At 39.8% G+C, this 13,872-nt stretch overlaps 1 protein-coding gene across 6 annotated transcripts in view; it reads right to left on the bottom strand.

Annotated features, from left to right (window-relative positions):
• The window catches only part of foxp1b (forkhead box P1b), a 495,107-nt gene that overhangs the window by 117,352 nt on the left and 363,883 nt on the right, over positions 1-13,872 (bottom strand). For all 6 annotated transcript variants that reach the window (XM_078414505.1, XM_078414510.1, XM_078414506.1 and 3 more), the window contains one exon: positions 2,338-2,475. In XM_078414505.1, coding sequence (XP_078270631.1) covers positions 2,338-2,475 — 138 coding nt within the window. The remainder of the gene's footprint in view (positions 1-2,337; positions 2,476-13,872) is intronic.

Genomic DNA, 13,872 nt, shown 5'->3' with positions numbered 1-13,872 from the left:
TCATTTAACTTCCATCACACTGGAACAAAATGAGGTTTGCAAACAAGATTTGGTATATAATATTTGGCAAGTAATATACATAGCTATAAGCTCAAGTTAGACAAAATCTTTCTTCCTCTGTTGGTTTGAACATATATTGGATGTCCCTGATGTTGGAGGAGTCCAGAACCAGGGGTCACAGTTTAAGAATATGGGATAGGCCATTTCAGACTGAGATGAGGAAAAACTTTTTCACCCAAAGAGTTGTGAATCTGTGGAATTCTCTGCCACAGAAGGTAGTGGAGGCCAATTCACTGGATGTTTTCAAGAGAGAGTTAGATATAGTTCTTAGGGCTAATGGAATCAAGGGATATGGGGAGAAAGCAGGAATGGGGTACTGATTTTGGATGATCAGCCATGATCATACTGAATGGCGGTGCTGGCTTGAAGGGCTGAATGGCCTACTCCTGCACCTATTTTCTATGTTTCCATGTTTGTTACAGCTGGCATTTCTTTTACCAACGTACTGCATGATCAGTTTTGCCCCAGACGCAAATAGAATTTGCTCCCGAGACAAGCAAAATATCAACGTTTTGCCTATGTTCGACCTATGCCTTCTTATTAAGTTATGATGTTTCATGCAAGGATATATTGAGAATCTACCATTACTATTATTTTTTGAGTAATTGCCTAAATGCAAGAAAAGGTAACAGAAAAAATGTATCAGTAGCCTCCCTTCCAAAGGAGCAGTTTTATGGTACATGATTTAATAATGTAACTTAGTAAGGTGTGGGGAAAAAAAGATCAGTTCAGCAGTCCAGCAAAATATCTGAGTTAGTACAAAATTTAGGTTTATTAATAATTGTTGATGTAGACGAAACCGGGTAATATTATGCAAGATCATTTGTGTACAACGCACTCATTTCAATGAGCGGGTTAACATTCAACTGAAGATAGTTTTATATTGTGCAAAATTGAACCCCTTTGATCAAATCATCGACACGCCAGATCGGGCTGCAAGAGTTTTCATGTAAATTGGTTGGGACTTTTTTTGGGGGCTTGACATTTCCCCCGCTTTAGCTGCACAGCTAACGATATGTTCTCACCTGTGTGGCGACCATTTCCACAACCACCAAAAGTTATCAGTCAACCTTGTGGTGGGTGGGAAAGGAGCTGCAAACTGAAGGCATCTGTCGTGCGATGTCCAACGAACCAGATCTGCCAAGCATATTTTCCACTCTTCAGTGCATGTGCACGGAAGCACTGAGATACTTGTTCCCTCAATGACTGCAGGATTTCCATTGTGTACCTCAGTGCAGGGTTCTCTAACATCTGCCACACTGAGCACTCCAGAGCAATGCAGGGCCATCGATAAATCAAGGCACTAGAATGCATAGGGGTTTACTACACACAGTGGAGATTACAGCTCCACCCCTCATTTGTTTTTTCTCCTCATTTAAGATTATTTAAATGGGAGCTTGTACCATGTTTAGCACAGCAGAAGCGGAACGCAATTTCTAAGCAAATAATTTACGGTTTTAACACTCCATAGTAATTTTTTCATCAGAACTATTACAGGCAAAAATGGAGAAACTAAATTTTGGCAAACATACCTCTCTGTCTTTGGTTAAAACAGGACAGTGAAAAAAATTGTTGGGCAAAACTCCACATCATAGTCAAAGGAAGATGCTTCCCATATATAAATAATCAGTGGTCTAAAGACTGGGTTAAAATTAGAGGAGCAACTATGTGCTAGGTGGAAGTCCCACCTTTCCAGGCATGTAGCTCACAATCATAAAACTTGACTGATAGAGAGATCAAGATCAAGATAGCTTTTATTTGTCATCCAATATTGGACGAAATTCGGTCACCCACAGTCCAACAATAAAAGCATTAAATAGGCATTAAAATTACACAACCCCAAAACCCCCAAAACACAGTCCAACAATAAAAGCATTAAATAGGCATTAAAATTACCCAACCCCAAAAACACACAAAAAAAGAAACATCCATCAAAGAAACATCCATCACAGTGAGTCTCCTCCAGTCCTCTCCTCACTGTGATGGAAGGCCACAATGTCTTCCCTTTTCATATTCTGCAATATGAAAAGTTTGGCTTCAGGAACCTCTTTAGATTATGTTTCACTACAGGCAAAGAAATGTGCTTCGTAGAAGTGAGTGGAGACAAAAAGGGGCAACTTGCCAAAGATGGTTTAGGCTTAGATTTAGGTTTGATATTGTCACATTAACTGATAATAACAGTGAAAAGCTTTGCTTTGCATTCTATCCAACCCAGCATCTGCAGGTCTTTCCTACACCCCTTATGTGATACGATTTGCTAGTTGATGAAGAGTTTACCTGCTGCAGCATGATAGCCTGCTGCTGCTGGAGCAAGGCCTGGAGTTGCTGAGGAGTCAGTACTTGTTGCTGTAATATCTGTTGCATTTGCTGCGGAGTTATCACTTGAGGTGTCATCATAGCCACTGATACAGGAACCTAAAGACATAACAAATGAAAATTAGGATCAAAACATTCCCAACGTTCCACGATTGTCACAGATATACCATAAATAAATTCAACGCTGATATCGCCAAATTAGTTCGAAAGCTATAATTCGGCGTGATTCGATCAATGACTGAAGAAGGGTCTCGACCCGAATCGCCACATATTCCTTATCTCCAGAGACGCTGTCTGACCCGCTGAGTTACCCCAGCATTTTTTGTCTACCTTCCATGATTCAGTCCAACTTCCTTTGAGATTATAATATTGTAATTCTTTTTGTTTTAACCAAGTTTTTGGGGGGCAGAGATCAAACTTTAAAACATTACATATTTTACTTATTACATCAATGTTCCTATTCTTTATCCTTAGTTTCAGGCTTGGTAGTTAGTTAAGAACTGGATCAAAGAACATTAGAACCCAGGATAATTGTTTTAGCAATTAGCTTGCTTCAATCATTGTAGTATTTAAAATTTGAAATTAACTTTTTAAAAAATTATGGCGTATGCAGATTTGCTACTATAAATGCAAATGAAAAGGACAAATATTGCTATCATTAATACAAATCTGAATTGCCTTAGCTTGTTCCTGCAGGAGTACTGCCGTCTTCTCAAAACAGCATCCACTGTGTTCTCAATTGTGTGTACGCTAATCTAAACTATGAATGTTATACAGCAGATCTTTTTATATTGCTGACACAGTCATAGCAGATTTTTTCACTGACATTTCAGTGACAAACAGTTAGTGATGAACCTGATAGCATTTCACATTTGCAACAGTTAACATGGGCATCCTTCTAAACTGAAACCGAGTAACCTGTACATTGTGTCTAAAGGATGATGTCTTGTTCTGATAATGAAGTCGACATTAAAATGACAGTCTGTCTCGAACAAGGTTGCATAGTTATTTTCAAGCTTACACTTAATGACAATCCTATAAATTTTGCATGTTTATAGAATGAAATTCAGCTACTGAAATCAATCATTGCATTCTGTTGAAGCACTGGGATCTTGGATACAAATTTCCGGCATCTCTATATATGCAATCCTTTCTTTAAAAATATATTTTTTTAAACTGAACAAATAAAAGGAACACATTTTATGTTTTATCAGCTGAAAAGTATTATGGTGAAACTCTGATTAAAATACACAGGTATTTTAAAATATTCGTGGTGTAATTATTTCTAAATGGCGTTTTATTATTTTGCAGATATATGGCTTAAATTTTGCACAAGATTTCCGAATTCCATCTGGTTTACATTTATTTCACCCATGAATGCAAACTCCATTGATCACACTAAGGTAGAAACATGAAAGTGTAAACTGATCTATAGCTTTATATCATCCTCAGAGATTTTTTTATTCCAACCTAAAAATAGGCTTGTGTCAGTGAAAGGATTTAGAAAGGTATTGAATAACAATCCTATGTACAGAGAACCCAGCAAACAAAACTTAATTCAGTGTTATGCTGTGGAAAGACATTTCTGTATTTCTACAATTAAGACTTGTAAGCTATTTTATCACTCTATCCCACTGCCCTCAATGATTCCTCCTGCCATTTGCATAGTGCATTCACTTCCTAATTTCACAGTCATTATGCACTGATGTCCTGATTTCTCAGCATCACTAATCTTGACAAACTTAAATCACTGATGAAGGTCAGGCAGATGAAGGAATATTGCAAACTCTTACACGGAGCCTTCTAGCGACATGGCAGCAGCAAATTTCTATTAAACAACTCGAGACTCACCAAGTTCACCAGTTATTTTTGGGATAGGGTAATCGAAGTTCACATCGTAAATGTGTGTGTACCGTCCTATTGTCTTTTGCTTAGTAACCGATGTCAGAAATCAAAGAGCGTGCAGCGTTGGCAGTAGGCTATTATAGCACACACTTTATTACACATTACTACAGAGGTCATTAGCAACAAGAGTGATTGTACAGTTCTTAACCTATTGATCACTCCAACTACTGCCATTTAATCCCTTGTTGAATGACTGAAAACTGCTATAAGGCACACTGTAGCGAATACTTTAACACAAATAAATAGCTATGCCCTGAATATTGCAAGCCAGTGCACGGAATTTAGAACAGAAAACTCACTTAGGCAAAAAGAAAAGCGAAATGTATAAATCTGATTGAGCATTAGACCAAGCCTACAACCGCTGAGTTACTCTAGCTTTTCGTATCTATCTTCGGTTTGAACCAGCATTTGCAGTTCCTTCCTACACCAAGATGCTTTAAAAGCACTCCACTATGTTTAGTGAAACAAAGTAAAGCGAGTAGATAAATTAAAAACACCAACTGAATTATTTTCTGTAAGATTCTAAATGGAGCTTTACAATTTGTTTTTAAAAATGCACCGCGGACTTAAGATAAATTTTAAAAATTGCTAAAAACAAATGTTCTTGTTTTTGGGAAATGATCCATAATTCATGCAATGAATAAAATAACATTCTTATATTTAAATAACAATCATACCTGGAGTGCATGCTCGATGATAAATCTGTTTAGCAAGGGACAACTCTAATGAAACAGCTTAAAAAAACCCAGAGGTAGTCATTAATTGATTACCTCAAATGTTAAAATATGATTTAAAAGTTAAAAGGACAACCACAGCATGACGTCTTTTCCTGTATGAAATTTTATTTGTGACCTTATGGGTTTTTCAAGAGCACTTTACACTACACAGAGAGAAACAAAACTAGTGTCATGCAATAAAAATCAAAGGTATGCATCCATGAAAGAAAGGCCTGGTTCTTCAGCTTACTTTTTTCGCGATAAAAATGTTCAATGTTAACCCACTTTCACGTCCATTTTGCAATTTGGAATTCTGTTGCTTCCAAAAAAAATTAAAATATATATATTTTTTAATTAAATGCTATTTTTGTGATTCAACTAAACTGTACACACCAATTAAAGGCCGCCCTTTTGTGAACCGGTCCAGCTTGAGCTCAACTGACAAATTAATTGTTCATTTCATTTGGCAGTTATCATCTATCAATCATGTGTAATACGTCACAGATTTACAAATTATATAGCGTTTATGAGGGAGAACAGCATGTATTCACGTGTTACCAAAACACAGATAGTGCTTCAGAACTTAGAAACAGATGCCTCCTAATTAAACGTGCTGCCTAACACAAGTCTGTAACCAACATCTGAACAAAGTATTTCACAAAAGGCTCAACACATAACAAGGTGAACATTCTGAATTGAATGAATGTATAGAGAACAACCAACATCAATGACACACGAATGTTGTTTTAGGATATAACCTTTTGTACTAACTTTGCAACAAAGCATGGTGGCACAGCAGTAGAGCTGCTGCCTCAAAGCACTAGAGACCAGGGTTTGATCCTGACTACAAGTGCTGTCAGTACGGAGTTTGTACATTCTCCCTGTGACCTGCGTGGGTTTTCTCCAGTTTCCTCCCACATTCCAAAGACGTGGAGGTTTTTGGGATGGCCCTGCAGAGAGTAGTGCGTTCGGCAGAACGCACCATGGGAACTACACTCGTCCCCCTGCAGGACCTATACATCAGGAGGTGCAGATCCAGAGCAAGCAAGATTATGAGGAACCCCTGCCACCCCAGCAACGGACTGTTCCAGCCGCTACGGCCAGGCAAACACCTCCGCTGTCACGCTGTGAAAACGGAGAGGATGGGACGGAGTTTCTTCCCACAGGCCATCAGGACTGTCAACTTTTATAACTCCAGGGACTAAATTTTGTCTTCTCTATATTAACTTTATTTATATGCTGTAACTGTAATTCTTTTTTGTGCACGATCAGCAGGCATTGCCACTTTCATTTCACTGCACATCGTGTATGTGTATGTGACAAATAAACTTGACTTGACTTGTAGGTAAATTGGCTTCGGTATAATTGTAAATTGTCCCAAGTGTGTAGGGTAGCATTGGTGTCTGGGGATCGTTGGTCGGCGCGGACTCGGTGGGCCGAATGGCCTATTTCCGAGCTGCATCTCCAAACTAATAAACTTCCTCACAATATGCCAAAATGCCCCACAACCATTGAATTACTACTGAAGTGTAATTATTGTTATTTGATAAGGTAAAACAGCATTATATATGTGCCATGCAGGATCCCACAAAAAACCAAATAAAAGCGAGTGACTAACTTATTTTGGTGGCAGCTTCTGGGGAAAAAAGAGCTGTAAATTCTACCAAGATCGAGTCCAACACCAAATTATGGACTGCAAGATTTTACATTCAACTGACAGACAGGCAAGTCTCCTTAACTCATCAGCTTTTGAAAGGTGCTTGCAACAATGAAATCCTCCACTAGTACTCCAGGGAAGTGCCAGCCTACATTATGTGTTCATGTAAAGTGGGTCTTCAACTCCAATCTTTCTGAATCAAAGGAAAGGATATTTCAACGGCTGACACTGTTTAATGATTAAAGTATTTCACTTGACTTTTAAGACACATATATTAAAGTTTTAAGCATGTCCTATGCAGCCGTTAAACTTTAATAAACCATAGATATCCATCCAGGTAATGCATCATCGTCATATCCTCAACTTTCAGATTGGGTCATGTAATTTTGATTTCAGTTTTTTTAAACCAAGTCATAAATTAATTTTATCATATCATATCATATATATACAGCGCGGAAACAGGCCTTTTCGGCCCACCAAGTCCGTGCCGCCCAGCGATCCCCGCACATTAACACTATCCTACACCCACTAGGGACAATTTTTTACATTTACCCAGTCAAATTAACCTACATACCTGTACGTCTTTGGAGTGTGGGAGGAAACCGAAGATCTCGGAGAAAACCCACGCAGGTCACGGGGAGAACGTACAAACTCCTTACAGTGCAGCACCCGTAGTCAGGATCGAACCTGAGTCTCCGGCGCTGCATTCGCTGTAAAGCAGCAACTCTACCGCTGCGCTACCGTGCCGCCACTACATCAGTAGAACCATAATACATTCAATTTGCATTCTTTAACATGGGTTTTGGCCAAATGGTTTATTGGCAGCCACAGAAGGGCATTAATACGCCTTTATGAGATTTACCAATAACTGTTATGATTGTTGGCAAATTACTTAAAAATTCAAGGCTCCCAGGAGCCAAGGAGTTGGGCACAAGTAACGATCACCGTTTACACAATGCCTAGCACGTAAAGGTAAATGCGGGAGTGGGAATGGATCATCCAGGTGGGGGCAGGGATAGAGAGATCCTGGCATTATGTATTAGATCAGATCCAGGGCTTGGGAGGGTGGAGGAAAAGTTTCGTTTAGTTTGGTTTAGAGACACAGCATGGAAACAGGCTCTTCGGCCCACCAGGTCCGCGCCCACCAGCAATCCCTGCTTATTAACACTATCCTTCACACACTAGGAACAATTTTTACATTTACCAAACCAATTTACCTACATACCTGTACGTCTTGTGGAGTGCGGGACGAAACAGAAGATCTGAGAAAACCCACGCAAACTCCGTAGACAGCACCCATAGTCAGGATCGAACCTGGGACTCAGACACTGCAAGCGCTGTTGTAAGGATGCAACTCTACCGCTGCGCCACCGTGCCGCCAAAGTGATCAGGATCATCCATAGAAGCTCCGATCACCTTACTTCCCTCCCCTCCCAAACCCATGGGATATGAAGTAGAAGAAAGGTTGTCAAACGGTCAGGGCTTATTAGGAGTGGGTTGATGGGGTGCCTGTGTTTGAGAGGTTTAGTCCAATCCAATCCAAGATGGCTACCAAACCTGACGACTCTGTGTGTGTTAGTCACAGGAGCAGATCTGTAATCAGGCATAATAATCGTTCCACTCTTTAAACTCTCTACTCCGACACCAGATTCCCTTTATCAGGTATCTGTACACTGTGGATGGCTCAATTGTAATCATGTATTGCTTTTCCGCTGACTAGTTAGCACGCAAAAAGAGCTTTTCACTCTACCTCGATACACATGAGAATAAACTAAGCTCAAACTCAGAGTCAAAATAGCAAGGACGGCTTGATTGTAATCATGTATAGTCTTTCCGCTGACTGGATAGCATGCAACAAAAAAGCTTTTCACTGTACCTCGGTACACATGACAATAAACTAAACTAAACTAAGGGAGGGAAAAGAGGTGTGAAATGAAGAGGAGGTTATCTGATAAGAAAATTAAATTAAAGGGAACCTAACCAATTCGCATTAGCATCGCTCTAGACTGGAAACTGAGAGAGTCCTCTGATGTGTCAAAACATTAAAACAGTGCAAAGTTTGTGAACAAGTTTGTGAACAAGTCATCGATGCAAATGTGATTTGTCCCTGGCACATTTGAAAGTTTTATCCTGGAAATACTTTGTCACATTTCTGGAATGCTGCAATTTGACCCAGAAGTAATTCTAATCACAATCCACTCCAGGAAAACATTAAACATCATAAGCATCAAGCTGTAAAAAAAAAAATAGCCTCTCATTTTTACAATTTTCAGCATATCCTCACACAAATGGACAAATGGACAAAGGTTCACAATAAAAACTCATCCACCAAAGTCAACATAAATGATGCTTTGAGGAAACCCAAATGGATGCTTTACAATCAGTTCCTGAAAATCCAAGTTTAATGGATAGATATCTTCCAGAATGCACTTTTTCATTAAGTGCCCCATTTATAGTTCAGTTTATTTATTTATTTTATTTGCTGTACCGAGGCACAGTGAAAAAGATTGGTTGCGTGCCAACCAGTCAGCAGATTGTAATACATGATTACATTCGAGTCATTCACAGCATACAGATATACATGAAGGAGGGAATAACGTGAATACCGTTTAGTGCAAGATAAATTCCAGTAAAGTCCAATCAAAGATAGTCTGAGGGTCCCCAATGAGGTAGATAGTAGTTCAGGACTGCTCCCTAGTAGTGGTAGGATGATTCAGTTATAATTGCAGAAAACAGTCAAAATTATCCGTTTTTGTAAGGATGATAGTTATTTAAGGATACATGCACATAAAAAAAACCAACGGCTATGATAGACAATAGACAATAGGTGCAGGAGGAGGCCATTCGGCCCTTTGAGCCAGCACCAACATTCAACGTGATCATGGCTGATCATTCTCAATCAGTACCCCGTTCCTGCCTTCTCCCCATACCCCCTGACTCCGCTATCCTTAAGAGCTCTATCTAGCTCTCTCTTGAATGCATTCAGAGAATTGGCCTCCACTGCCTTCTGAGGCAGAGAATTCCACAGATTCACAACTCTCTGACTGAAAAAGTTTTTCCTCATCTCAGTTCTAAATGGCCTACCCCTTATTCTTAAACTGTGGCCCCTTGTTCTGGACTCCCCCAACATTGGGAACATGTTTCCTGCCTCTAACGTGTCCAACTCCTTAATAATCTTATACGTTTCGATAAGATCTCCTCTCATCCTTCTAAATTCCAGTGTATACAAGCCTAGTCGCTCCAGTCTTTCAACATATGACAGTCCCGCCATTCCGGGAATTAACCTAGTAAACCTACGCTGCACGCCCTCACTAGCAAGAATATCATTCCTCTTGTTATGAAGGCCAACATTCCATTGGCTTTCTTCACTGCCTGCTGTACCTGCATGCTTCCTTTCAGTGACTGATGCACTAGGACACCCAGATCTCGTTGTACGTCCCCTTTTCCTAACTTGACAGCATTCAAATAATACTCTGCCTTCCTATTCTTACCACCAAAGTGGATAACCTCACACTTATCCACATTAAACTGCATCTGCCATGCATCCGCCCACTCACACAACCTGTCCAAGTCACCCTGCAACCTCATAGCATCTTCCTCACAGTTCACACTACCACCCAGCTTTGTAGCATCTGCAAATTTGCTAATGGTACTTTTAATCCCTTCATCCGTCATTAATGTATAGGATGATGTAAAGGATTTAAGCCAGATTTTAAAATAATTATTTCATGGAATTTGGAGGTCGACAACAATATTGTCATTTATTGTCCATTTCTAACTGCACACAAATTCAGGCAGTGGAAGTTCGGAGTATACAGGTTAGACCAAGTAGAGACGGTGAGCGGCATGGTGGCGCAGGGGTAGAGCTACTGCCTTACAGCGCCAGACACCCGGGTTCGATCCTAACTACGCTTGTCTGTACGGAGTTTGCACGTTCCCCCCTTAACCTGCGTGGATTTGCCCCCCCTCCCCCGCTATCTTCGGTTTCCTCCCATACTCCAAAGACGTACAGGTTTGTAGGTTAATTCACAAAATGCTGGAGTAACTCAGCAGGTCAGGCAGCATCTCGGGAGAGAAGGAATGGGTGACGTTTCGGGTCGAGACCCTTCTTCAACCCGAAACTCGACCCGAAACGTCACCCATTCCTTCTCTCCCGAGATGCTGCCTGACCTGCTGAGTTACTCCAGCATTTTGTGAATAAATCAATTTGTACCAGCATCTGCAGTTATTTTCTTATACAGGTTTGTAGGTTAATTGGCTTGGTATAAATGCAAAATGGTCCCTGGTGTGCGCGTAGGGTAGTGTTAATGTGCGGGAATCGCTGGTCAGCACGGACTCGATAGGCCGAAGGGCCTGTTCCCGTGCTGTATGTTTAAACTAAACTAAACTAGAGATGGCAAATTACCTTCAGTCAAGGTCAGGAGTGAATTAAATATTTTTACGACAATGCAGTAGTATCAGAGCACCGATACATTACAGATCTTTGCTGACACCAAATTTATTTAATTACTTATATACAAATGAAGTAAATATAAATGGTTACACAGAAAAGGCAGGGAGAGACCAAACCTGTGGTGTTAAGAGAATTAAAAATCACCCCATCAAAGGACATAATACGCTTCAGCTACTGATGGTGTCTAATAATCCAATGAATTTAGTAATGATGAAAGAAAGAGAAGAACGTTTAGAATAATAAAGCACTGCTACTAGTCTTAATATGAGATATTTGTCAGATCATGAAACTGCCACAACCTTGTTAGTGAGATTCTTTTCTACTTAGGCCTTCATTGAGAAAAGCAGTAGAGGGTTTCTGGAAGATGGATTCATATATCAAAGGGTGGCACCCAGTTCTGGGGGTGTGTGTCAAGCAACATGAGTTCACACACAATGGAACTGGGAAGGCAGCATGGCAAACTGTGCAAAACAGCTTGCAAAGAAAAAACCTTAACCAAAGGGCAGCACGGTGGTGCAGCACTAGAGTTGCTGCCTCACAGCGCCAGTGACCCAGGTTCGATCCAGACGGCAGGTGCTCTCTGTATGGAGTTTGTACGTTCTCCCCGTGACTTGTGTGAGTTTTCTCTGAGATCTCCAGTTTCCTCCCACACTCCAAAGTCGTGCAGGTTTGTAGGTTAATTGGATTGGTATAAATGTAACTTGTCCCTACTGTGTGTAGGATAGTGCTAGTGTGCGGGGATCGCTGGACAGAGTGGACTCGGCGGGCCGAAGGGCCTGTTTCCGGGCTGTATCTAAATTAAACTAAACTAAAAAGGTCGGAAGCAATGCACGATTAAGTCAGTGGACTGGCAAGGCAGTTGGAGAAAGAACCTCTGATCAAATCAGTGGACAGACAGATTATGTCATTTAGTGCTAACAAGTTATAAACGGATAATCACACCTGAACTGAAACATAACTGATCAATTACATCCACACCGAAACTGATCAATCAAAGACTAAACTCATCAAGTGAATAAACAGTGCTTCAAGGAGGCTTGGCAACCCACATCTGAGCAACATCTCTGTGCAGATCAAACTTTGCAAAGAGAGAGACCTCGATATCCCAGACGAAAGAGAGACTGACCACCGAGAGACAAGTGGAAGCCCCTATGTTTGAGACAAGGAGATCGAGTTTGGATAACTCAACATCACATATCTCATCACTCACCTTGAATCAGTAATATCCTAGCGATCTTGTTTTCGTGGTTGTTTTAATGGTTTCATGCGTTGTTAGTTAAGAGATGAATATGGATAGATTGAGTATTAAATATATATATCCCGCCTCAGACTCTCTATCTGTCCAAAGTGTTTCCACACAACATGGACAACAGAACCCTGACGTTACATTTAACTTCCTGAATCCTCCCATTTATTGTGAAATCTGCAACTATTTCTTATGTACATATCCTTATTCCAAAAAGCATTGAAGCACTTGGTGTGTGCAGATAATCGGGTTTCTTTAAAAAAAGCTGTTTTTCTTCTGTTCCCAAAAACAGAAACACAGACATTTGCACTTTTACTGTAGAGTTCACCTCTAGCAGTAAGTAGCTTCTTTACATTTATTATTAATAATCCAACACGTACAAAAAAAGACACTTGTATGACATTAATTATTTGTCTTAATGCCATCCACATTCACTCAGTGTAAATACTAATGCAGCAAAAGTGGCTGGTCTAATTCACAATGAATTAGGAAATACACCAGTTTATTACTCATTAAACTTTATTAAGTCTCTGAATGTGCAATTAGATAAAATAGTGACACTTAAGAATAAAGGCCTGTGACTTCAGTTGCACAAGAAAAAAATCAGGCAACAATTTGGTGCCATCTCTATCTTGTGTCCTTTTTGAATTGACAAAAACTTAACACTTAAAATTTGCAAAAGAAAGCATGGAAAATGAAATGTTACACCAAGTCAGTCTCCAATGAAAGTGAAGGAGCACTTTATACTTTGGTGCAACCAGATTTGTATTTCCACATTGCAGCCCGATCACATTTAGATTATTAATCTTTCATTTGAAATTATAATTGTATTTGCATATTTCTATGGCTAGGACCAAATATATTCAAATCACAATGGAAAGACAACTAAAATGAATAGTTGTACTGGAATTCGCAACCTAACAGAAAAAAGTAGTGGCAGGAAGTGAAAACTGAAATGGTTTTTTTTCTCTAATCCACATAGAACATATGATTGAGACACATGGAAGCTGCATAAAACTACCAAGGACTCACAGCACGACAGATCTAATCTGATATTTGGATGGCACCAATACTATCTTCATTTTTTTCATTATAAAGCAACATAACTCGAATTTCCCAACTCCTTTAGCAAGGAACTATAAAATCTGTTGGAAAGAAGAGGGTCTCGACCCAAAATGTCACCTATCTATGTTCTCCAGAGATGCTGCCTGACCGGCTGAGTTTTAATCCAGCACTTTGTGTCCTTCTTTGAACAAAATCTGTTAACTCTGCTACCTAAATAATAATTAAACCTCCGTACTTTCCTGGTTGCTGTTATCGTGTGGTCTATCAGGCCAGTTATCATGAAAGTATTTGGCTGCATTACCTTACATTGATGGGAAACATACCTTAAGAAAGATTAGTAAGTGCCTGTTCTACCTTATCAGCAAAATACAGCCAGATGAAGGGTTTTATTCAAGGATAAAACTAAATAAAATTTTATCCTTGATATTTTTTATAACAGCCGCACTGTAATTCC

This window comes from Rhinoraja longicauda, chromosome 17 (assembly GCF_053455715.1).
Source record: "Rhinoraja longicauda isolate Sanriku21f chromosome 17, sRhiLon1.1, whole genome shotgun sequence".
NCBI lineage: Eukaryota > Metazoa > Chordata > Chondrichthyes > Rajiformes > Arhynchobatidae > Rhinoraja > Rhinoraja longicauda.
This window is presented reverse-complemented; position numbering and strand designations above follow the sequence as displayed.